The sequence below is a fragment of the Prinia subflava genome, chromosome 3, assembly GCF_021018805.1.
Source record: "Prinia subflava isolate CZ2003 ecotype Zambia chromosome 3, Cam_Psub_1.2, whole genome shotgun sequence".
In the NCBI taxonomy this organism is placed as follows: Eukaryota; Metazoa; Chordata; class Aves; order Passeriformes; family Cisticolidae; genus Prinia; species Prinia subflava.
Genome location: NC_086249.1, coordinates 31112974 through 31140278, shown reverse-complemented (window position 1 = coordinate 31140278; position 27305 = coordinate 31112974). Strand labels below are relative to the sequence as shown.

Genomic DNA, 27305 nt, shown 5'->3' with positions numbered 1-27305 from the left:
CTACACAATAAATGTTGATACAGGTTTTTGTCAAGCTGTTGTGTCTTGCTTAGAAATTTGAGAAAATCTGGAAAAATTGCATGTCTCACAGAAACTGTGTGTCTGTACAGAGGGATCAGAGACACCATCTAGGAATATCAGTACTGTGGTTTTCAGTTAAGGAGAAAGCTGGCTTTAGGCAGTGCCAGCTACAGGAATTATTGGCCCTTCTTTGGCATGCTTTCATTTCTACTGTCAGTTTAATACTCTGCTCTCCATCTGAACAGTGCTCAGTGAAACCAGCTGAGTTTGTAGCTGCAAAAACATTGGAATTTCCCAGGAAACTTATCTTGGATAATAGAGGTTGTAAAATTCTAGGTGACATGTGTCAACCTAGAATTGACACAAGTCACAATTGACATATTCTCCTAGGGAGAAATTATTTGTATGGTGAAGTTTGTATGATCAAAGATAGAGAAGACACAGATAAAAGGTATACTTCAAAAGCACATTAACCTAAATTTTTACAAAAATTGGGTTCACATGCTGGGGAACACACAGAAAATTTATGTATGAGGTGTATTTATGCGTTCATGAAGGGAAAAAAAAAATTGACTGAATCAGTATATGAACACAAACCTGCAAAACACTTGCCAAGCTACAGTCACTAGAGAGCTGAAACACCTGTTGAAGAGAACAGATTACATTGAGCTTGGGTGCTTCATACTGTTTGAGTCCTAATGCTTCTGCAAATGTGAACTTTCTTGCAACACTTTCTCTTACCTCAATAAAGACATTTCTTGTACCTTCTGCCAGTCATCTTTTAAGTATAGAGAAAAGATCTAGAAAAAAATACTACATTCAATTAAATTTGTATTTTATTTATAGTTTTGTATTTAAAAATGTGCAGTGCACAAGAATCTACTATTTTTAATATCTACCTTTGTAAGATGCTTTTTATACTGTCCAGAGGACACAAAGAACCTTATAGGCCAGGCTTCTCAGTTTTACAGTTTATCCAAATGGTTCCAGAACCAAGTTATAAATACTCGTGATCTGATTTCCTGCAATGTGACAGCGTTTTTCTCGTGCCAGCTGAGAAAAACGGTGTTTCCTGTGTTAACATGTGAAAATAGGACATATTCTTTCTTTCCTAAGTGAAAATTATGTAATGTTTTTTGCAGAACAAGACTTAAAGTGTTGGGATTTCTGAAGCAGTAGAATTAAAATTATAAATGTCGGAAACATATAGAGTTTGCCCAGATAAATTCGCCTTAGATGAAATTAATTGTTTGTGATGGAACATAGTGTTAATAAATATGTTTTTTAAGTTAAATCATTTATTGATGATGGCAACAGGCTTGTTTTCTGGGAGATTTGGCTTATCAGAAATAGTTTTTGTTATGCCCCTATAAATGCTCTTTTGAATATAAGCCATGTTTTCCCTATTCCAGGGTTCCTAATGCACTTCCTACAGCTGTATTTTAACAGAAGTTATTCTGATAGCGGTATTGTTTCTGTGCTCTTTTCCTTTTATTATTATTAGTTTGTAGCACATCCAAACTGCCAGCAGCAGCTCCTCTCGATTTGGTACGAGAATTTGTCGGGTCTGCGGCAGCAGACGATGGCAGTGAAGTTTCTGGTTGTCCTCGCGGTTGCGGTCGGACTGCCCTTCCTCTCCATGGCCTATTGGATTGCTCCTTGCAGTAAGGTCAGCCTGGGAGGCCTTGTCAGGGCCTCCTAATAACTCTCTGCATGTAAATTCCTTTATGACAAAGAAATAACTTAAATAACACTTCAGAAATATCTTGTTTTGAAGCCAAGTTAGAATGGAGTGGCTGCAAGGTTGCACATTCAGACAATGGTAATTAAGACAGGTAAATGTGGTGTGTTAATTGCAATATGAAGTAAACTAAGTTGCAATGGTTGACTAAGTATTGCCTTGAGGAAATCCTGCTTTATAAACTATTAGTCAAACAGTTTTTCATTTAGTTCTTGCCTTAGCAGGCAGATGCAGGAGATACTTGCTATTGATTCAAATCTAAACTAAGTTCAAGGTGTAGGTTGATTCCAGTCATCTCAAAGGCAATTTTATTTTTCATTATTAGAAATAAATAGATAAAAGTCAAGACAGTGCTAACATTCATCATATTTTGTGAGACTTTCAAAGCAGTCACACAACCTGCCCTGCATTCACTTGCAGTGCACTGTCTGGGATTGGATGCTACCAATATATCTCTTTTGGTTTATATATAGTATGGAAAACCTTCCCAATAAAGATGGGTTGCAGTTTCTGACCTCACTGAACTTTGTGTGGAACCCCTGTTTCTGTTGTCAAGTATCACTTTTGAGCAGACACTAATGTAAAATTTCCCTTGAAAGTATGTTAGAGGGACAAATGGCCTCATATAAGGATTGTTCAACATGTTGCAGTATGAGATCCACAATTCTAGCAGGTTGAAGTCTGTAGCCATCTAAGTTTTACATATTTTTTCACGTCTTTCAATCTAGACAATAAAAATCAGTTACATTATTTTCACTTTTTGGTATTGTGACTAAGGGTTTTATGAATAGTTTTCTTTTAAAATGCCTTGAGATACAACACATTTCCGTAATTGATTTTCTGCTCTAGCAGTGACTTACCTACTTGTTGTTTTCCTTTTTCCGTGATTTATTTGTGGTATACAAATGCAGTCAGTCTAAAATTATAAAGTACTTTTCTGCAACTGCCAATTTAAGTGGACAAGCTAAGACTTTTAATATTAATACAGGCAGTCTCAAAAGTAGAGTAAAAATTGCTAAAAGTTCAACCTCATGTGAGTTTGTATGGAACTTTTAGGTTTTTAAAGTGTTGCACTAAACCATTTTTGAGTTGTTCATAGTCATTACAAAGCTGAGAACTTTTCCATTGTACAAGTCAGGAGGAAATTAGGACTCTACAGAACTACAAATATAACTTTTTGAGATGTCACGACTTTTTTAAAAAAATAAAACAAGTTGGAAAAACTGCACAATAACTGTGCTAAATTGAGTATCACATCAGTCAGGGAAGGGAATTCTTTTCTTCATAAATCACTCATAGTGATAATGCTTTTAAAAAGTGTGTCAAGATCTTATTTTCTGTCTTGCCTCACAATGCTGCTGGCTAATATTGAGAAATTCAACAACTGTAATAGGTTTTTCTCTTGATTATCTATAAGAGACATGGATGCCACAAAATAATTACAGTATTATTTCAAATCAGTGAGTTAATATATATATTTTATATTTTTTCATTACAGTTTCACTGTTAATCTATCGCTGATATCCTAACAGTGAAACTGATAGATTATTCCTCTGAAAATACTAAGTCAGTAGAAATTTTTAAAGATGGCTGGGAACAGGACATCATAGTATACAAATGTTTTCCAATATTTATTTCTTTTTATTATGGAAATATATGATTATCTGTGTGACAGCCTTTTTTATATTTTATTTGGAACCAGTCAGTGCAATATCCTTGTGTTTCTTAATCTCTGTTGCAGCTGGGGAAGATAATGCGTGGACCATTTATGAAGTTTGTAGCCCATGCAGCCTCTTTCACCATATTTCTTGGTCTGCTTGTCATGAATGCAGCTGACAGGTTTGATGGCACCAAACTCCGACCTAATGAAACAACAGACAACGTAAAACAGCTTTTTAGGATGAAAACATCCTGTTTCTCATGGATGGAGTTGCTTATTATTTCTTGGGTAATAGGTAAACATTTTTGCTTAAATTTGTCTTGCCATGATTACGAGTGAAACTGAACCCAACTGAATCCTTTCCTTTTAATGTTTTGTGTAAAAATTACAGCTAAGGGAATTTATTGAGCTGTCTGCATTCCCACATGAGCCTTGTGGTTTTTACTTGTGTTTTTTGGATGGCAGCAGGATTCATGTGTCTAGTTGATCACAAACCTGCAGACTAAGTGTTTAGGTGAAATATATATTATCTGAATATGACTTTATTCAGTTTTATGAATATCAAAGCAAAGTGTCTACCAGTGTTTGGGGTGGTTGAGTCACAGTGTGAGCTTCCAAGAGGAATGATTTTTATATTGATGAGCCAAGACTTTTTGTGTGCAATTGTCTCTTATTCTCTTATTTTGCAAGCATGCCTGCAGAAGTAATAGTGTTTAGCTGAATATGTTAGTGACAGAAGAGAAGAATATAGATCCCTGAAGATTCAGTGGTAGATTTTTCCATACCAACTCAGGAATTAAGTGACTGCTATTGAGTAGTACTTTGAGCTGACCCATTCAACTTGGTGATGTAGAACTCTTAAGCATCAGAACTTGAGAACAGCCCTTCCAAAATATTTTAGCTGTCAGAGTCTTAGTTACAAGTCTACTACCTTTTAGTCCAGTGGGGTTTACATGCCCAAGTATTTTGAGGAACTTGGTTCTGGTTGTTAGTTAAGTCAGTAATATGTGAGAATTAAATTCAAGCTATCCACTCAAGAGCTTCTGCATTTGAAGTGTTTTGCTTTTACGATCTCACTGTGATTGAAATTTGTATATCAACTGATTCTTATAGATTTAAGAGACCTTGGCCTTATTTATTTAATTGTAAAACTGTTTATAAATTATTATAATTGTGTACCATAGGAATAATATAGCACTTAGATTTCCTAAGTCTATAAATTTCAATCTTTTCATCTGGTAATAAAGGAAAAAATAACAATTTCTCAATTTGAAGTTCTAGTTTGCTCATTTAGTCTATTTTTGTATCAGTGTCATGCATAAGACAGTTTACGAAAAATTGATTCATGCATACAGATGTGACATTGAATTTAGCTACTGTAATTGACATTATTCTTGTCCTTATCTGAAAATGATGAAAAGTACTTTCAATTTGATAAGTGAAAAAATTAGTGACATTATTCCATTCAGTTATTAACTCTCTTTAGAATCCTAGAATTGTACTTCATAATTATATAATTTTTTTCCTGAAAAGAAAAAAGGATTTTTGCAATAAAAAAGCTGTGATAAGCTGATAACTGTACTTTGATTTTATTACTAAGGTACAGTAGTTAGGAATCAAACAGATACCTTTGTCCTATTGAAGAAGCAATAGGTCTAAGTCTTACTTTCGTGATCATTTATCACATATATAAGAGACTGTACCCAGGGTAATGGCAAATAAGAAATTTTGAGTTATGCTTTAGCTCTACCACCACTATATGTTCATGCCAGAGCATTTCTGCTCTTCTCGTCTCTTCCTGTGTCTGTAACAGATGGTAATACCCACATCCCATTCCTCTCTTGGAAAGCTTTTGTAGTTTTACAGGAAAAAGCAGTCTGAAAGATTGTTATGATTACTCAGATGAAAGAAGTCTCAGAATGATATATATGAATTTGCAGGTCCAAGGATTTCATTTTGTGTTCAAACTCCCACTGATCAAAATAGTTTTGAATTTCACTGCAACCAAGACCATGTCATATATATAATAAAAATATAAAACAAACATGAAGAATAAAGAACACACTCTTTTCTCTGTTCTGTCTTATACAGGCATGATATGGTCTGAATGTAAAGAAATTTGGTCTCAAGGTCCAAAGGAATACCTGTTTGAGTTATGGAATATGCTTGATTTTGGTATGTTAGCAATTTTTGCAGCATCATTTATAGCAAGGTTTATGGCATTTTGGCATGCATCCAGAGCCCAGAACATCGTTGATGCAAATATGAAAGATCTGACAAGTCCAACACTGGAGCCCAACATAAAATACTACACCTTGGGTGAGTTGATTGCATACTTCTTGGGCCAAAACCAACTTATTTTCTATTAATAAGTCTCTAATACCATAGTTTCACAATCTAGTACTGAAGAAATTCCCACTCCTTCTCTTTCCTATAGCAGGTTGAACATGAGGCAGCAGTGCCCTGGCAGCCAGGAGGGCCAACCCTGTCCTGGGGGCATCAGGCCCAGCATGGCCAGCTGGGCAAGGGAGGGGATTGTCCCCTCTGCTCTGAGCTGGGGCAGCCTCACCTCCAGTGCTGGGGGCAGCTCTGGGTGCCACAAGATAGGAAAGACACTGAATTACAGAGAGTGTCCAAAGGAGGACAACAAGGATGGAGAAGGACCTTGAGGGAAAACCATATAAGAAGCAGCTGAGGTCACTTGATGTGTTCAGCCTGGAGAGGAGGAGACTGAGGGAAGACCTCAGTGCAGTCTGCAGCTTCCTTGTGAGGGGAAGAGGTGGGGCAGGCACTGATCTCTTCTCTGTGGTGACAGAGAAAGGACTCAAGGGAATGGCCTGAAGCTGTGTCAGGGGAGGTTTAGGTTGGGTATCAGGAAAAGGTTCTTCACCCAGAGGGTGGGTGGGCACTGGAACAGGCTCCCCAGGTCACAGCACCAGCCTGGCAGAGTTCGAGAATTGGACAATGCTCTCAGGCAGCTGGTGTGAGTCCTGGGGACGGTGCTGTGCAGGGCCAGGAGCTGGACTTAATGATCCTGATGGGTCCCTTCTGACTCAGCATATTCTGTGTGTCTACGATTCTACTATTGGATCATAGTTCCCCTGGCTGTGTTTGTGCATCTTTTTGTAGACTCTTCTAGACAGCACTGGAACAATTTAATATCAAAATAAACTCACTGTCACACACTTCTTTTTTAGATCATTTTAATCTATTCAGTATTGTTCAATTCACTAAAATATTGTTCAGTTACACAATATTGTCCTTGAAACCAGTCTGTGGTGGTGCAGCTGTGAATGGAATGTACTGTAATGCAGGGACAGAACAGAGCAATGTGATGCAGGAAGTTCTTAAACCTGCTTTGCCAGCAAAGCCAATATATATTTCATATATTATTTGCTCAGAGACTTTATATTTCTTTAGTATTTCTCAATCCACTCTCTTTACCAGTAAAAGATGAAAATGTTAATAAACTTATTTGGTATATTTGGGGAGTCCTAGAAGGTGTTTTGCCCCAATGAGAAAAAATGAAGCACTGTTGATTTGTGTTCACTCTCAATACTACCACATCTCTCTTACCATTATTAGATTTTTTTTTCTCTAGATACTGAACTACATCCGTTTCTGTCTCTATGCTGTTCTTTAGATACTATTTCTGAAAAGGTTGTATTTTTGCATTATCCAGACTGCAGAAAGGCAAAGCAATCAAAGTGTATATATTCTGAAACACATTAAATTGTAATCTTATAAATTTTACTGGAAAATTACAAGTTTCACATAAATCCTAAAAGCAGCTAGTTAACACATTTTTTCATATATGCATGTGCACTGAAGTCTGCTTGGAGACCATCTGTGTATGGATAATATTAACAGTGAATATTTAATACTAGGTTTTCTCATAGGCTAGCAAACATAAGTTGATGGACAGCAGGTTGAACATGAGCCAGCAAGGGGCCTGTGCAGCAAAGAAGGCCAGTGGTAACCTGGACTACATTAGGCAGAGCACTGGAAGCAGGTGGTCTGGAGAGACCTCCCATATATAAGCACACGTTACACTGACAGGAATTCTCATCTTTTGTTTCCAGCCAGAATAAACTGGGATCCATCTGATCCTCAGATCATTTCTGAAGGGCTGTATGCAATTGCAGTGGTGTTGAGTTTCTCACGGATAGCCTACATCTTACCAGCTAATGAAAGCTTTGGGCCTCTGCAGATATCGCTCGGGAGAACCGTGAAAGACATCTTCAAGTTTATGGTGATATTTATCATGGTGTTTGTGGCTTTCATGATAGGCATGTTTAATCTCTATTCCTACTATCTGGGGGCAAAGCAAAATGAAGCATTCACAACGTAAGTACAACTGATTAAACTGCAACCTTTATTTTCTTAACAATAACTCACTAAAATGCTAAATGTTCTTTGCAATGCTACTGTAATTTTGGATGCGTGGAACTAAGATCTCTTTATCAGGGTAAGAGAAAGTAAGTCTTCAAACTGGAGATGGAGATAGATAGGAAAAAGTACCTCAGAGGTTTGGGCTTAATCTTTATTTATAAACTGATTAGGATGAAATACATCTATTTAAATCAGCTAACCTGAAAAAAAAATCCATATTCCCACACCATGGTTTTACCCTGGAATTGTGGAATAGTAAAAACTCAACTGGAAGATTATGGGCTATAAGACTAATTTTTTTGAAAATTGAAGATTTGCCATCAGATACACTATTTTCTTCATAGTTTCAGAATATTTGTCATGTTAATGGTGAAATAATTCCCAGTAAGTGAATTAATGTTGTGCAATTTAAAGAAAGTATTTACAGGTCAATTATTTTTTAAATTTACTTTCATGTTAACAACAAGCTTGTAGCATGTAGATTAAAGTAGTTAACAAGTGAATCATTGTAATATCCTTTTGAGGATGGATATATGATTCCTAAAACTATCTGATATGAATCAGATGGGTTTTTTGTCAGTCCTAAGTATTAGGAATTTTGTGTTATGAAACAGCCTGTACCCATGAAATTAGACAGTCTACTTTTATACACTGAGGTGGAGTTCAACATTATGATAATGGAAAAATTTGTACACTGTATGAAAATGATAACTGGCATTTTCTACAATAAGAATATACAGCTTTTCTTCAATAACTTATGCATGTGTCCAATTTCTCCTTTTAGTGTTGAAGAAAGTTTCAAAACATTGTTCTGGGCTATATTTGGACTCTCAGAAGTTAAATCAGTTGTTATCAATTATAAACACAAATTTATTGAAAATATTGGTTATGTTCTTTATGGAGTCTATAATGTTACCATGGTCATCGTCTTACTGAACATGCTTATCGCAATGATCAACAGTTCATTCCAGGAAATTGAGGTAAAAAGTCCGTTTATGATAAAATATCACCCTATTTATTGTTACAACTAGTTATCTCGAGCTGCCTGGAAAATTTTCTTGTTGACATCTGATTTAAGACAAGTACCACATAAGTTTTTGGAATATTTTAGAAGAAAATATTCATTCCACGTTCATTTTTATTATAAAATACCTGACAATTACTTGGCTGCATGTACTTTCAATATTAAGAACCAGACTGGAATAAGAAACTACCGGTGAACTGTGTTATGTTTCTGAGGAGTATGGGCTTCTTGGTGTGACTTTGTGAATCTTTCATTTGCTTCATTTGTAATCACTTGAGAAGTGTCCTTCTTGGTGCAAGGGTGTTCTTTTTCCTGTGCCTCGACCTTGCAGGCAGGTCTCCAACATGCTGTGTTCTTCTTTTGCTGAAGCAAAGTGTTGCTCTAGGCCTCTGCAGTGAACAAAACTGTACCTGGCAAAGAAATCAGCAGGGCTACTGAAATCCAGCATGACCTTTTGCATTCCATGGAAAACAGAGGGCTAAATCATTATCACTGTTTAGGAAAAAAGTGAGCAGATCTCCAGGAGCTGGGCCATCCCAGACTTTCCTAGGGAATGCTCCTGCCAAAGCAGCAACCTCAGGTTTGACTCCCACATTCTGGGCTCTGACTGGGGGCCGTAGCATTGTTCAGCCAGAATTAGAGCAAGACATTGTCTAGGGATGTTCACATTCTTCTGAATCAGGAGGCCACAGGGCCTATCAGGTTTGGAGCATTAAAAATACAGTGATTGGACAAAACAGCTTCTAAAAACAGGCACAGCAGTATTGAGTCATGACCTTGAACTGATGGCAGCCCTTTCTGCAGAAAGCCCTCTCAAACTTTACAGGGAGAAATTGAGTGTTTTGGTGATCATAAGTGATAAACATAAACATATCATGGTGATGATAGTGTATCTGATTTAATCATATGTTCCAGCAAATGGAAGGAATTAGGTAAGAATCACCTCATCTTTTTTAATTTCATGTTTAATGTTATAGAGTCTATAAACTAGTAATAGTCTGTCATTGTGATCCTATATTGCAGACTATTAACACTCACTCTGGAATAAATGATGTTTAAATTAAATCCATTCTGTTCTTCTGCAATTGCATTATTTTAAATGGATTAATGAGAACAGTTCCATTCATTGAAATCTTGGTTTTCATAGATCTTGGTCTGTTTGAGATTTACTTCAGCTAATTACACTTGAAACACACATAAAGTTTAGCTAGAGCATCTTTGATAGACAAAGTGGTATTAACAGTGTCTTAACTGCTGTGTTTCTGTTTTACAGGATGATGCTGATGTAGAATGGAAATTTGCAAGGGCTAAACTTTGGTTTTCTTACTTTGAAGAAGGGAGAACTCTTCCAGTACCCTTCAACTTAGTGCCAAGCCCAAAATCTTTGCTGTATCTCCTAATCAGAATCAAAAAATGTATTTCTAAACCATTTTTGTGCCAAAAGAAAAGCTTTCAGGAAGATGCAGAGATGAACAAGGTAATTATATCTTGTGTATACTGACTGCTAATTTTAGAAGTTAATGCCAATTTTAACTTCATTTTTATTATTGACCTGCTTTACTCATGAATTTCCCAACATCCTTAATTCATACTGAAGTCAGTCACTAATGGGGGAGAACAGAATAGAATAGAATAGAATAGAATAGAATAGAATAGAATAGAATAGAATAGAATAGAATAGAATAGAATAGAATAGAATTAAAATCCCTGCAGAAGTTCAGCTCCAAAGACGTTTCCTGCTTTCCCCTTATCTGCAAGTCATTTTATCTCAGAATGCCATCCAGATAGTCAGACAGATTTTACTTTTCATAAATACACACCTGCTTTTTCCAGTCACCATCTGTTCTTGCATGTGCTCCAAGAAGTTTCATTTTTCATTCCATTATTTTGCCAGTTACTGAAGGGAGGTTGAGTGGCCCAGAGTTGCTCAGATCATAATTTTGACCCTTTTTGAAGATAGACCTGACATTTGCCTTTCTCCAGCTTTTGGGGACCTCTCCTAATATCCATGGTTTATCAGAGCTGATAGCATATTTGCAAAGGGTGCATCTGCTCTCTCAGATACAGCTACCTGTGGATGTAGCACTCTGGACTTGCCTGAGTCAAGTTCTTCCTGTCTCTTCGAATTCCTTCACTAAGCATGGAGGTCTGAGAGAATACTGATGAAGTCTGAGGCAAAAAAGACATCAAGTCCCTCATTCTTACCTTCATCCAACTGTCACTTAGATCCCTTTCCTCACTGAGCAATAGGTCTGCATTTTCCTTGTTCTGCCTTAACACTGCTGTTGTAGCAATAGAAGTTCTCACTGCCCTTGCAAATGTCAGCTTAAGGAAAGCTTTGTCTTTTCTAATGCCACCCTCACATGCCTGGGCAGTTTCTAAGTTCCCCCTTGGTAGCCTGTCTCTGCTTCCACTGAAAATGCCCCTTACTTTTATTGTAAAATATTTTATTACCTGTTTTACTTACGCAGCTTCAGTAAAAAGCACTTGATTTGATTCATTGGACTTGCTTAAAGAGTTTGTAGTTGGTGTATTTTTCCTGCACTGTCTTGGTATAAATCAAATCAATTGCTTTAGAAGAACATGGAATGTTAGGTGGTACTGGAAAAGTAAAGACTGTCACTGTTCTAGCACTGTTGTAACGTGATAGGGAAGAGGAGTTGTGCAAGGCAGCTGATCAGGTGTAGTGAGTAGAAAGGTGAGCATTAACATACACACACACAAAAAAGAAAGTTAGGAGTTGTCATGGTGGCAAAACAAAATTTTCTTCTATGGAAATTTAAGTGTGGAAGGATCTTTGTTAAAATGGGCTGTGGTCTGAGCAGAGGCCTGTTCAAGGTTAGGAGTTCTTGAGTCTGTAGTCAAGAGCCATTAGTCACTAGACTGGGGACCAGTAAAGAATTTACATACATCTGTCAGTTCTCTATTGCCCATGTGACCAGCACATTCTTCACACTTATTAGTTGAAGAGTAAAAGGGAAAAAATACTCACAATCTTAGAAGGAAAAAATGGAGTTTCAGGGAAAAATCTTGTGCCTCTGGGTAAGTTTATATCGTTTATGAAAACTACAAACACTGACACCAAAATCAAAATTGTTATTAAGTTCAAATGTCTCATCTCTGTTACCAGTAATTTTTCTAGTGTTTCACTTCAGATCTCACTTCCTTTTATTTGGGAAATCTAATCCTAATGTATTTAAGACCTGACAGAAATGATACTACATTTGCTCAAGTGTTTAATGACTGTGGCATTTGCAAAACTTTTCATCAAACTGCCTGATGCAACCCGGTTTTAAAGCCTCTGTGAGTGATAAAGTCATCACTAAAATACTGTGCATTTGAGGAGATGCATATAAACTTAAAACTGAGTGGTGGTGGAAAAGAACAACTGGTTCTTTTCCTAATTCACTTACTCTGTGAATTTGAAAAGCACATAAGTGGGTTACAAGCTTGTTTTAATGACATTTTAGCATGAAATTTATGTTCCCATAAAACAGGTACTCTTATAAGTCCCATTTATACAGCCTAAGAAAAGAAGACCTATTTTTAACCATTCTATGCAAACCTAGAAACTCAAGTTTTGTAGCATGTTTCTAGACAGGTGCAAAGTGTAATAATTACCATTCCTACATAAAACAGTGGCATGTTTCCCAGCTTTAACAGCAGTCCCTCTGAAAGAGCTGTAGGGATGCAAACATTGTTTATCATATTTTTTTCTAATCCTGAATTAATTTTAAGTCTTCAAATATTAATGCTTTACACTCAGTGCAGATTTTAGTCTAACTAATCCTAAATGAAATGTTCTTACTCTTCAGCCAAAGCAGCTATAAAACTGCAAATCAAATGAAAAAAAAAAAGTACTTTTAATTTGAAAAACACAAAGCATCTGAGTCGTATTTATTCATTTCTCAGGTTTTGCAGCAGATACTGGCATATGATTACATTTTTACTTATCTTTTGGGCTGCCACATGCTGTGGAGCTGATTTTGTCTGAGATGTTGCCATCCTGTGCACTTCCAAGAAGTAGCTGAAGTTGTTTTGTGTTACCATTTGATCCACTGTTGACATGGATTATTGTTGAGGCTATCGGCATCTTCTCAAAGGCACTCTCAGGCTTTTGGGATTCTGACTTCTGATTCATTTAGAGCTGAGCAGGTTGATGCTGCTGTGACTGCTGAGCAAGGAGCTGCCTGTGCAGGGAGCTGCTATAAATGAAATGAGCTGTGGAAAGATAAGGAAAGATTTGGCAAGACAAAACCCAAGACTTGATGGCTGTGTTTGTGCTAGTAAAATGTGGGTAGATTATTTGAGTATTGAGGCCTATTCAGGAATGGTTGCCCCCTATTCAGGTGGTTTTCCTCACAAAATAGGAAACCTCTGTCCCCAAACCATTCCAGCTGCCAAACTGTGCCTAGAAAGATAGAAGGTTGTCCTGGTGTAAGTCCTGCCTGGGAGGACAGTAAAAGTTTACTGACGGAAGCCATTGCAGTGCCCAGTGATGTTCACACACACTCGGGTTCAGTGACCCAGACCCAGCCTGTGGGTTGTTCTGCTGCAGAGCCTGCATCTTCCCAGTGCAAAAGCAGCAGCAGCTTCAGAGTGGGTGTGAAGACAAGCATTAGGGTGGGAAGGAAGGAACTCTACTCCTAGATCCAGCTCTGCCCTGATTATTGCTAGCAGAAAGCTAAGCCAGATGCTGTCAGTGCTAAGCAGCAAGTAATTTACCTAGCTGTGTTTGAAGCATAGTACACCAAAAATTAATTTTCCGAGACATATCTAAATACAATATTAAAGACTGTGGAGATGTTTTCTTTCAGGCTGTTGATTAAAATCCATAGATTTCTTGTTTCAGGCTAGAATTGGCATTTTAAACATCATGTGAGTGAGAAACTCAAACCAATAAAGGGAGAAAGAAATGAAGAAAAAGGAGAGTTTAAAAAAACCAAAATATTTTGACTTCTATTATAAATTTTAAAATTGCCTCTGGATTAAGAAAGTTTATTGTTCAAGTGTCACAGAGCTTGTTCATCTTCTCAATCAGCAGTGATAAATGATACATTTAAATTTTGTTCTTTAAACATGGCCCTTCAGAAAAGAACTAAGAGAAAACTATTTATTGAAGTAGCTTTAAGCCCTCACTCAAACAATAAAAACATGTTAACTTTAACTTTCTTAGTGTAAAACGGTGTTTCTGAAATTTTCACAAGTGACATCTGGTTATAGGAGCACATACTGGGAACTCTCCCTTCTGATCCAAGAAAGTACAATTTTTTGGAATTTCAAGTTTACAACAGCTTCTGATTTAAGACATTAATAAAGTGCCCAACAAAACAGCTACAATAATTTAATTACTATTGTGGTTGCATTGCATTTTAGGTAACACAAGAAAATAACGAAATGGGAGGCAAGTTTAAAGATGAAGGTGTTTTCAAAGAGCAATGACCCATATATCCAGCATTTCATATTTCACACAAAACTCTAGGAGAAGAGTTATTTTTGTTGGGATTTATATCATTGTTTTATTTAATTTACATCATTTCCCCTCTGGTTACTCATGTTCAATAAATGTTAACTTAAAAATACGAATTCTACGTCAGTCATCAGTATGACAGACTGAATGTACTCTAGTACCAATTTTGGAGAAAGAAAAAAGCCATAGGCAGGAAGCTAAAAGGAAGTTTAAAGAGAGCTTAAAGAGTGTTAAAAATGTTATTTGATGTTATAATGAAATCTTGGCGGTCTCTGCCACCCAGTGGTCATTCAACAATTTACAGTGCATCTTGTGTCCTGTTGCTGGTACACATAAGCAGATCTAATGAAGTTACATTTCTGATTTACCTGCCAACTTTCAAGGTGCACTCTGTAGCTGATTAAAAAGTATATTATTATCTTGAGAAATGTGCTGGAGGGTGAAGGTTAAGATAAAGGCTTGACAATGACCCTGGTTTTACAAGTTTGCAGTGTCATAACTCAGCACATATTACCAATTTTGCTATTTCAAGTGAAAATCAAATTGCAGTTCAGCAATGGATTAAGATTTGAGGTGAACCAATGTAACATAAGTTTGAAACTGGTAATCAGTATGACATATGTAAAATGTGTTGTAAAATACATAGTAAATACCCAAGGCAACTTCCTTCTTCTGCTGCAGAGGAAGCATGGTTTTACTCTTATTATACTGTATTATTTCCAAGAATGGTGCATGAGAAATCCAGGAGATGAAATAGCAGGAAGATTATTTTCCTCTTTTAACCCATTATTATAGATGAAGCCCAAGAGAGAATGTAATTAGTTCTAAAATCCTGAAAAACATAGTGATTACGTAGTGATTACATAGTGATTGTGTAAACTCACTAGCCATTATTTTTTATTATAAATCAGCTACCTAGTTTAAGTTAAAACATTTTGATAAGATTATGTTCCCTAATATATATTCAAAATATATGAAGTGGCTGTATTCAAGCATGAAAAAATAGTAACTCGCCCTTTTTATACACTGCTAATTTCCATCCACATGTAGATTAATATGTAAGAGAAATATTAATTGTTTTATATGTTTTACGCTATTTATCTTTTATCATTACTTTCACTAGTCAAATAAACATAGCATGAATAGATAAATAATGGATTTTTTTAAAGTATGGACAAATAGATTTGTGAATCTTTCTAAAGAACAAAAAAAATCCCAAATTCAGTGTATACTGTATATTAATTGCTAATGGATATATTTTATGAAATACAAGCCTGATCTCATAGAAGGTGTCCCTGCCAATGGAAGGGGCAATGGACTACCTATTTTTAGATGTCCCTTCCAACACAAACCATTCTCTGATTCTATGGAATGCTAAACAAAATCTAATAGTAATTAAATTATTCCCAGTGTACAGCTGCCTAAGCATCCAATCCTGCCCTAGTTTTGTCCCTAACAAATTATATCCCAGCATATCCCACAGAGTATTTAAAAGGCTTCAAAGTGCCCCAGTCTGCTTATCAGTAGATGCTCCATATATTAGGACACAACATAGAGAGGTTCAGTGGAAGTACAAAATGATCCCACAGTATTTGAGAGACTGCACTGATAGTCTTGTCCTTTGAAACAGTAAAAGCTTTGTTAGACCATGTATAATTTCAGGGAAATGAATTTTTAGTGACAGTCCCACTTATTCCTCATCCAGATCCATCATGATTTATATTTCTTGCACTACTAGTTGTTGAAGTGGCCCTGCTCTTTATCTAAAGTAATACTATTTGTTTTACAGTTTCTGTTCGCTCTTACTGCAGCCCAGTCATTCAGCTTGAGTCCCAGTTCCCCATTTTATGATGCCTTAGATTTTCTGTCATAGGATATATACACGAGATATACATATTGATCTTCTATTTAGTTTGTACTATAAATAATGTTTCCATTTCAGCTTGGTCAAAGGAAGCAATCAAGTATAAGAAGCTCAGATGAAATCCACTTAAATAGTTTAAACAATCCTCCAAGACAATACCAGGTAAAAAACAGTTTATTTTTAAATAAAATCAAGAAGTAGTAGAACTGGCAGACTGATGGCATGAGGACAGTTTTGAATTTATGCTAAACAACATGAGTCAAGAATAAATCCACAGACCTTGTATATATCAGAAATAAACTAAATGCTTTAGGTATTTGCAGTACAATTTGAGGGTCTTTTTCTCTCCTCTTTGTTTCTTAAATGGTACCCTTGTAGTGCAATATATTGATGTGCTTTAGAAAAATGTTTTTAATTTTAGAGTTGAGTCCTCAACTGCGCAATGTGAATTGAGAAAAGCAAAAATAAACCCAAAATCTTCCTATTCCGTTTGCTGAAGCAGATCAGCTTATTGTGGCACATCTCTACATACAAATGCCTCAAGCACTGCAAGTATCTGTCAGCCCTTATCCTATCAATGCAGTCTGGTTTTTCTTTGACTCCTAAAGAACTGCAATGAGCCTTTGTGCAGTTTAATATAAGGACACCCAGCACAGTCCACATAAATCTCAGCTATTCTGGTCCAGAGAGTGCTTCTTTCCTTCTTGTAATACTACAAAGTGGGTGGAAAGGAAGAAGCAAGAGCTGCCTGCGCAATATAAAAAGACAAATTGAGTGAAAAAGGGTACAGAAAACAAGTATACTTTATTGACCACAAGACAGAAAAAAAGATTTTCCCTTGGGCAGGCTAGCTCTGCTCCACTTTTATGTTATGCGGTGTCTACACGAGTCTGTTCCAAAAACTCTCTGACTTTTTCACAGCCAATTTCATGATGAAGCAGGGGTAGATACTAAGATTAAAAATCTACCCTATAAACATGTAGTGTGGCTTTGTATCTGAAACGTTCTTGGATTATTATAATAAACAGTGTAGCTGCTGACCTTGCAAGTGTGACTGTAGTGATGGCCTGGGACCACTAATCTGGGATGACTCAGCTCAAAACCAGCTCTGGTCAGCTCTGTTATTGTGGAGACAAAAGCAGACATATAAATCTATGAATATTTATATCTGAAAATGGAAAAGAAAAAGTATTTTGTTGTCATGATCTACGCCCTACAAAAATATTAAACCCAAAGGCAGAAAAACGTATCCTAAAACATACTTGGATATCTTGTTCTTTTTTAAGTAATTTGAACTAATGAAAGAATGAAGGCCAGAATTCATTTTTTCCTGGAAAGGTAAAATTTACAACAAATTTGCTGGCCTAAGTTCCCCTTATTATTAGCAAAGAGGTTGGTCATTCTCATGGTATGAGCTATTTGAACACTTCTACTTGTCTCAGATGAACTGTGCTCTCTAAAATGAGGTTTGCTCATTTTATCCATAAAAGGAAATAAAGGTGACAGATATGTGTATTTACATTAGAAAGTATCTGTCTTTGATTAGATGAGTCCCAGCTGAGATACTTAAATGACTTAGAATTTTGGATCCCATTTTCTCTAAGCAAGCCCTACATGGGAAAACGTAACTTGGCAAATATATTAAAATAGGTTCAAATAAACTGACAAGAAAAGGATTTTGCAATTAGCACTGCTAAGCAGGGTCATTATCATCTTTGGGTAGCAATAAAGGCCAGATGGCTTCATCTACTTGGAGATCAAAAGTGCAACTGTATTAACAGTTCTTAAAGGCTCCAGTAGTAGGCTAAGGTTTATGAATTATAACATTCATAAGATTGTCTTCAGTTCTCTAACTTCCAAGTATATGTATGTGTGTGTATATATATGTATATATATGCAGAATCATAAAGGTTAAATATCACCTGTAGGTGAATCAGAGATTTTTACATTCAATTTCCTACCACACAGTTGCTTACTCGTTGTCCCCACATTGCCCCTTCCAACTGCCTGGGATGAGAAGGAGAATCATAAAAGGTGAAACTTGTGAGTTGAGATAATAGCATTTCCCTAATTTAAATAAAGCAAAAGAATAAAAAATAGTAGTTGTGGTAGTAGCAGTAGTAACAAAAAGGAGAGATAGAGCAGCAGTGATCACCCCTCAAGGTCAGGCCTCCCCCAGTGTCTATACTGAGCATGATGCTCTGTGGTATGAAATATTCCTCTGGCCAGCTTGGTTCAGCTGTCCCAGCCATTCTCCCTCCCAGCTTCCTGTGCTCAGCAGCAGAGCATGAGGCATTGAAAGGTCCTCGCCTTTGGGTAATCACTGCTCAGCAGCAACTAAAACACCAGTGTGTTATCAACACTGTTGTCATACAAAACCCAAAACCTACACTGTACCAGCCTCTAAGAGGAAAATGAACTCTATCTCAGCTGGAGCCAGGACAAGGGTTCTTACTTTGAAATGTCATAACAATATTAGTCCAACTAAGAAAACTCTTTTTTCGTTTCTTTCTTTCATTCTTCTCTGCAGAAAATAATGAAGCGTCTTATTAAAAGATATGTGTTGAAGGCTCAGATAGATAAGGAAAGTGATGAAGTCAATGAAGGTGAGTATGTTGATGAATTGTGTGTTTCATCAGAGAATCAAAACAAAGTGGTTACATATTTCCAAAATACTTAATCCACTTGACATGTTTACAAGTGCAAGAGGTAAAATTAGTGTGCTGTTGAAGAGGAGATGGGATTTCTGTCTCTTCTCTCCAATCAGAAGCTATCACCTATCTGACAAGCTTTAAAACATGTTGCTATGTCTAGTAATAAGTTAATCATAAAATAGTTTGGTTTGGAAGGGCCCTTAAAGATCATTTAGTTCCTTAAGGATCTGGTGGGCTGGGCACTGCTGGGTTAATGATTGGATTCAGTGATCTTAGAGGCCTTTTCCAACCTAAATGATTCTGTGACTATGATTTTGTGGTCTCTCTTGCAGCAGAACAGCATCTTCTATTAAATAGATCATGTGAGTTTTGTGAACTCGTGGTGTGTAACACTTTTGCCTTCAGATTTGTTTGGTTCCTGAACTGCATCTTCATATTCCTATCCCCAAAACACCTTTCCACAGAGGTTAGCTCAGCTGGTCAGAGCATGGTGCTGATAACATCAAGATTTTGGGTTTAATCCCTGAGTGGAGCATTCAGTTAAAAGATGGACTCAGTGATCATTGTGGGTGCCGTCCAACCCAGACTACCCTACGATTCACCAATGGGCAGCAGAGTATTTACTTCTTCTGTTTTAACAAAGAAATACAGAAAAAAACCCCATGATAATTGTGAGATATTTGGATATGCTGTTTTTTCTTTTCTTCTTATTGTGGTCTTTTAAAATCTGTTACAGGTGAGTTGAAGGAAATTAAACAGGACATCTCAAGTCTCCGGTATGAACTCCTTGAGGAAAAATCTCAGAATTCTGAAGATCTGGCAGAACTTATAAGGAAACTTGGAGAAAAACTGTCACTTGACTCTAAGGAAGAAGAAACCAAGAGATAACCGAAATAAGATATGCAACAGAATGTTAACAATTCACTTAAAGCCATATTTCTGTTTTCCTCAAGTCTAGCTCACATTTCTAAAAAAGATTCAGAAATTAAATCATTCCAATTCTTTATTAAAAAAACACAGTGGCAAATGCTCTAGGTCTACAGTAGGGAGGCCATACCACTTCAGTAAAGATATTTATTCTTTACCTGCTGAAGTATAGTTGATCTGAGATAATTTAAATACTCAACTTACCTCTTTCAGAATTCCAGTGGAATCTTGATAAGCCCAGTCAAGAAAGATTAAAAGCATAGATCTAAACTTTTCATATGTTAACTGTTTATTTTTTGCAAATTTTCTTTTTTAAGCATTCTTACATATATTTTAGTGAAGCAAAAGGGAAGAATCCAGGCTTTTATATATATCAAAAGCTATTTAATTTTTCCAGTATTCCCAACTAGCAAAAAATATTAAAAAAGCTAACTGCCTTTCCTAAAAATGTGTAGGATATTAAAATAAACTTATGAATGTTTCCATGTAGAGACATCAGGACACTCAGAGCACTGTGTGGTACTTTTCCCTGCTGATCCCTGTCAGCACTAGACTATCCTGCAAGATGCCTAGGTTTAAATGGGAGTTAGTGCATTAAGAAAATATATTTATCACCAAGTTTGTTGAAAAGTTGTTTCTGAGGCTTGGAGCCTGGAAGAAAATCTTCTTTAATCCAAAATAACTAACCCTTGATGTTCCAATATGTTTCAGAATTCCCAGGTTCTCCAGCTTTTATGTCTTGAACTGAACCTCGCAAACTGCAGGTTAGAGGTTTGAATAAAACATTTTTAATTGAGGTGGAAGATACTAAAATGTTAGGTGCAAACCTTTCTGTGAATTCTGGGAACATAGTGCATGGGGGACCATGTTTCTCTATGTTAAACCTGTTTATATGATTAAGTTTTCTTCAGACATATAGATAACAAACAAAACAATCCTGTTGCAAAAATTCATGAAATCTCATCTTCTATGGATTTGCATCCCTGGTCTTTTTTTCCACCAGTGAAAGCTCAGCTCTTGTGCTGTATTCTTTAGGACTCTTCTAATGAAGAATCTTCACTCCATGTGGCAAGGAAAGTTCCAACACTTTCACCCTGCCCATTGCAACAGTAAAAAGTCTCTTTTGGTTAAACTGCAGATGAGCTATCCCATGCTCTGTCCGGCTGTTTGTTATGTAACAATGCCCATGCAGGACAGTCAGCTGGTTTCTGTCTTTCCAGACAGAAACAGCATAAATTCCACGTAATTTTTCCCTTGGTTAATACACAATTTGTATTTCTCTCTTTGGACAGTCACTAATTCTGGAAGTGTTACACATTTCATTGGGCATCTCTGTTTCTCTTTAAGCTTTTTTTTGAGATTAGTGAAAGGGCTGTGAAAAATTATAACATGGCATCAAGGTGTATGACACACCTGTAAAAGACTTGTATGCAACAAGGCTTAAAAAGGCTTGTCAGTAATTGCTTTAAAATTAGCTTTGTGAAACTTATTTACTGTGGAATGTATTAGAATGTTTCTGCCTCTCCCTTTTAGGCTGGAGATTATTTTTAATGGGTCCAGATTAGTTTCCAGCTGGATTTATTGATAGTTCTTTTTTTAAAAAATTGATGGAATCACTGTGTATTTTCAGGGAAAAAAGCGCCATATATTAGAACGGGTTTTGAAATCACTTGGAGACAGGTGGAGGGAGGGGACTGAGGTCAGCCTGCCCCTGAGTGTTTGCCATGCTTTGGAGGAAGTGCTTGGCACAAAAGTTAAGGCACAAATGGAGTATGGGGAGCAGTGTGTGTCCCGTGGGCCTCAGGTGCAATGAACTCAGGGTTTAGAAATTTCGGAGGCTTCTTCCTCTGAGGGAGAAGAAGGAAAGTGAGGATTCAAAGGTAGTAGAGCACAGGCAGTTGGTGTGACCTCAGGCTGGAAGGCAGCATGGCAGTAACTTCACTGCATTTTGGCTCCTGGATTGGCTCCTCCTTGGCCAGGACTGGCCTCTGAATCGGAGTTCCACCTGAGAATTTTGGGTCTGGTTTTCTGAGGGTGGGCGGTGCATTCATCTCCACTGAATGGCTGTGCAAGAGGCCACGCTGCTCACAGCACATCTTCCATCTGAGAGAAGCTCTTCAGAAGATGTGTTCAGAGACTCTGAGGTAACAGGGACAGTCAATGTTCACTTTCAGTAATCAGAAGTCTTAATTTTTGGTCATTTTAATACACAATTTGGATCTGCTGTAGTGCTCATTGATGGTAAGCCCTCACTCTCCATAAACCCAGTGAAAGGAAATACATATACACAGGTTGAGGTCCAGGCACTTTTAAAGTGAAGCTTTTTACTACAGAGGTAAAATGTACACTGTGAATTTGTTTAAACCCCAAATTTGATGTACCTTAAAGTTACAAGATCGTAATGTATATATTGTATTTCATGAAGAAAATACATACGGATTTTTTTAATCATGGAAGATATTTTATATGTAATTATTACTCATGGAAAAATTTGTTAAATATATTTGAAGAGTTCTATTGCCAAGTGTAGTGTGACAACCAATGTAGTATTTAAAATGAGCACAATACCAAATGTATTATCCCAATTAAAAAAAAATAAATGTACTAGACTAAAAATGCCTTTGTGATCCATTGTATGAACATTTTGGTATTTCACTAGGAACCTTTGGCTGCTCTTGCTTGGAAGATTGATATGGTAAAAAAAGTCAATTAAAAAAAAATTCAAAGAAGGAACAAGAGTCTTTTCATACTTAATTAGACACAAGGCAAGTATTTTGTCTCCTGTGGCTGTGTCTGATGCTAGATGTTTCAGAACGTCTGCAGTAACAGATGATTTTCACCTTACATAGTTCTCCTCTTAGTTTCTAATAAAACAATATTTTGATGAGGAAGTAGTTCCAGATTTTTTGTGAATTATTAGGATAACAAGATAGTCTTGCTGCCTACTTAATTGTTTCTTTAAACCTTGTTAATAATTACTTGAGCTCAGCAATGCTGTTTCTGTAGCAGCAGCTTCCACATCTAAACCAGACCTGATATGAAGTATTCCCTTTATATATGTTTTTTCCCCTGAGTATTTATTAAACTTGAATTATGAAATATGGTGGGTAGATTTTATCATCCCTTAGAGAATCTCCTTTCTGTTCATCCAAATGTATTTCACTGAAACTTATGGAAGGGCTTGAGAACCTCTGAAGAGAAGACAATGAAGTAAGAAAATCCCCAAATCAATGTTTGTCCAAGGTTTTCTCACACTATTCTGGATGAAACAGAATCATGTCTAAATATTGAGGAAAAGCTTTCTATATCATGGAGGACTGGAATTTTTATTAGAGACCAATCATGCAATGCAAGCCTGAGGTACCCAAGATTTACAGTGACAGATGCTGAGAAAAAGCTGCAGGATTTCAAATGAAAATTCCAACATTCCAGGTAAAAATCTGCTGCATTACACCGTATTTTGGAGCGCTGGCAGGCCAAGCCAATGAACGCTACTAGTTTTAGAAGTGGTTTGTACAGGTTGGTTTGATTTTAGATGACAGCCATGAAGACTTAAGCAACTGAGCTTGTCTAGTGTTTCTTCATATTCAGTGGATAGAAATGGTCAAAGGCATGATTTTGTGTCATCTTAAGGTAGACAAGCATCTCAGATGAGTCATATAGTAGAAGTGACAGTTTATGTCCTGTTACTCTGAAGAAGGCGCTGTAGCTGTTAGCAACATTTCTATTGAAGTGTGAGAAGTCCCAGCTTGTCAGAAATCAGCACTACAGCTCACAAACAGTGCAAGGCCATGAACCATCACAAGTGATCATCTCCTTGGAAGGGCTTGAACTGATGAGGACAGTCACTGAGAGGGGCAGGATCTAACTTGCCTTCAGAAGAATCCAGCCCATTCTACTCTGCACCAATATTTCACTTTTTCCTTCTTCATTAGTGTTGCTGTGGGTAGACATAAACAGAACACCCATTAACCAAATTATCACAAATGGGAGAAAAACTTACAGAGAACATGGCAACTAGATTCTTGTTGACAAGCCAAGACCTTTATGACAGAGAAGTTTATGTCCCATATTTTAGTACATTGGGATGAGCATATATTTTCAGTAATATGTTTTCAAAGCTGAAAATACATAGCTTGATCTTGGCAGTACTTCAGCTATAGCAGCTGTATCCTGTAATTTACTAGGAACGTGTTCTCATGACTGCTGTGTCCCAAAATGCTGTTTAGTACTAAAAAATCTTGCATTTGCTTCTTAGAGAGTTTCCCTTGGGCTTGAAATTTGTATCTGAACATTATAATTAATACATTACAAACCACATAATCTGAGACTATACTCATTTGCAGAACAGAAGAAATTGTCCTTATAGTATAAATTGCTAATGTTTCATGTAAATATTTAAGGCTTTTTAAATTTTGTTAGAAACTGCCTGGTGTGAATAATCTGTTAAGCACTTATGTTCCACTTAAATTTTAATTTGGCTTGTGGAAAATGGAATTCACAAAGATTGTGCTTGGAAAACTACTTGTGCTTCAGAAGCTCATATTGAAAGAGAAGTTAATCAAGGCTGAGGTGTATACCTAAATTCCATGCTCTTAGAAGGCCAGGGAATCCCATACACTGTTCGTCCCTGGTGTATGAGTTACCTCAAAATATTTCATTTGTTCTCTTGTTTTAAGTTTTGCAAAAAGCTAAGTTTCCTGTTCCTCTTTCTGTTCTTGTCACCATCTTGTCACCATATGACAATGCAATAGGAATTAAAAAGTACGAGTTTTCAGTGTTTTCTCTGTCCAGTAAATTGTATTTTAGTAGCATTTGGGTTTGTTTTGAGTTTTTAAATATTCTGTAATTCAGCTCCTTGACATTTACACTTTGCTCCTTTAATCAATGGAACTCCAAAGTAATTGAAGATCAGTTCATATTGTATGCAAATTAAAATGCAGCACATAAATAATTATCAATGTTAATAGCAATATTTTTATGCCCTTTTATGTATGAACACTTTTATACCATTTTAATATTTAAATGTGCTTTATAAACAAGTATGTTCTTTCTGGTTTTCAGAGGGCAAAGGGCATAAATAGTGACAACCAGTCCAAAAACTTTCTGTTTGTAAGCAAAACCTGCTCACTCTCAAATACAAATAAATGTATTTTCCTGTTACCCTTATTAAACCAGCTCAAGTTTCTGGTCTTCAGCTTCTTCATTTATACCAGGAGAAGATGATACTTATTGATGTCACAATGCTCAAATAAGTAGTTTGAGGAATTAATGAAGAGAAAACTTCTTTCTCAAAGGGAGTATTTTCTTCTTTTCAAAGATTTTGTGGAACTTTACCAGAGCTCCAGTGATGTAATGAACTTCAATAGAGAAAACCCATGGGATTTTGTAAATTAATGTCTTCACTGCAAAAGGCACTGCTATGCATTTGTTCTTTAGAACTGCAGTTCTAAGAGGTCCAGTTGAGACCTCACTGTGTCTGTCCTGTCTGTAACCCAATCTATTCAGTCTCCCCATCTCCTAATAGTAAACTGAGGCTCACAATATACTCACTTTTGAATGGAGAAATATCAGTGACACAGTGATTTTTTAAAAATACATACAGCATGGGCAAGTCTTTCTGGTGAACAGAAGATAAGGTTCAATATCAGGTTGCTATTAAATCATTCTGGCAGTAAAAGATTCAATATTATATGTGGCTGTGCTAGAGCACAAATGGTCTCTCCTGACATGGTGATTCTGTTTCTCAAAAGGAAGTGTTTCTTCTGGAAATGACCTCATACTTGATTCAAATCTGTCAGCATCATTTTAGAATTCTGTGAGTTACTTCTCCCTGAAGAGTCCATCACACTTTAGTTGAGGAAACTGAACTGCCTGGTACAGCAATATCAGTGGCTGCAATCCTTTAGCAGAGGCTTCTCTTACCCTGCAGGAGGCCACTGACCTAGTACCATCAAGAGTGTTAAAAAGCAGCCCTGGCTATACCAAGAAATATTTCTCAGTATCAGTCTGGAAAGAAATAAAATCATTCTCAAAGTGCCTATGGTTCTTCAAATGTTGCAAGTTAGCCTGCATTCACTCATGAGTGTTCCATATGTCTGCAAATTTTGTCCCTTCTGGTTAAATATCCACAGCAGTAAGCTGTTAAATATCCACAGATTGCAGTAAGCCATCTAGGCTCCCCTCTGAAAACTCTGAATATTGTTTCAGAGGTACATGTTTGCTTTAAATGGAGGCACAACCTTGGCCCAAGCTCTTGTAGTTCAAGATCCTGAGAAAGTGTAAAACCCTCATTGGGTCAGCTGTGATGTCTCTGTGGAGTATTGAGCTAACAAGAGTTGCTGGCAATTGCTCATAAAAATATGCCAAGTGCTCTTCTCTGGAGATGTTTTCACAGCTTCAAACAGAGTATTTTGTAAGACTCGGATTTTAAATAATTTGTGAATATTACAAATTAACCCCCATAACACTCATCTTTAGCCTATAAAATCCACCAGTTCCAGTAGATCTAACAGCTTAACTGAATTCTTATTCATTAAACCTCAGATTCAGTTGTTGCATTAGGCAAACACCAAGATATTTTTATTTAATGCAGGTGAATTTTCTAATCAGCCAAAATTTAATATGAAGGAAATTGTTTTGGGATTCATGTGATGATTGGATGATCTCAGTGAGGTATCCTCACCTCTTGCTCTGAAATCGTCTCACAGGATGGTGCCATGCCATGGTCCTTAGGGGTTGTCTTAGGAGCTTAATAGGCCAGTAAATTTACACATAATTGAAAAGAATGAAAATTCTTTGTAACAGATGCTCCTGTTGTCAAGCTTGCTTGAAATTACTTCAAATGCATGTGTTCCTTTTGGTTGATTTTATACAGAGAGGAGTACATGAGCTGCAGAACTGCAGTCAGTGTACTGCAGTAGCTCTGGTACAAATAATTCCAGTTCTTCTGGAAAAATAAAACTTGAAAAATTTGGAAGCAGTCTGAGGAGCTACATGGTTGACATATACATGCCACCCAGTAAACTGCTTCTGCTTACTTATCCTTTCTTTTTATCTAACATTTCTTTTGAAAAGCAAATTATTAAAGTTACCCATTTATTTTTAGGTTTATTGGTTTACATAGTTGCTTTAGGCAGGAATTCAACTTTAACTAAAATAAATATATTTCAAGTCATTGTTTTCAATGTCTATAAATTTTATGGTGCTGTTCTGCATAGCCAACAGCTCCTAGCCAGGAGTTTGTCAAGCTGGGATTCGTCCATGCATGATGAATACCATCAGTTGATGCAGCAAAAAGTAAAACTCTCTGTGTACCTGCAGACCCCAGGATGCAGATTGCAAGATGACAGATGGTATTAGATATCCATCCTTTTTAATAGACTATAGCCAAGAGAACCTGGAATTTCTGGCAGGTAAATTGTGTTTAGTTTTACAGGATTCATTGTAGAAGAGCTGTTACTCCAGGCTTTGCAGACTCTCATTCCAATGACTTTGAGTGAATTTTCTTTCCTGTACACTTAAATTATTTCAATTAACTTTATAATGGCAC

At 36.7% G+C, this 27305-nt stretch overlaps 1 protein-coding gene across 3 annotated transcripts in view; it reads left to right on the top strand.

Moving 5' to 3' along the window:
* TRPC6 (transient receptor potential cation channel subfamily C member 6) overlaps positions 1-24913 on the top strand; it is an 82638-nt gene extending 57725 nt beyond the window's left edge. Inside the window, exons 3-11 of one of the 3 annotated variants that reach the window (XM_063394538.1) lie at positions 1526-1690; positions 3504-3717; positions 5514-5741; positions 7505-7769; positions 8599-8794; positions 10112-10315; positions 16251-16334; positions 18703-18778; positions 19563-24913. In XM_063394538.1, the coding sequence (XP_063250608.1) occupies positions 1526-1690; positions 3504-3717; positions 5514-5741; positions 7505-7769; positions 8599-8794; positions 10112-10315; positions 16251-16334; positions 18703-18778; positions 19563-19714 (1584 nt within the window). In that variant the 3' untranslated portion in view covers positions 19715-24913. The remainder of the gene's footprint in view (positions 1-1525; positions 1691-3503; positions 3718-5513; positions 5742-7504; positions 7770-8598; positions 8795-10111; positions 10316-16250; positions 16335-18702; positions 18779-19562) is intronic. The other 2 variants (XM_063394539.1, XM_063394536.1) reach the window with 2 other exon arrangements.
* Positions 24914-27305: the final 2392 nt, after the last annotated feature.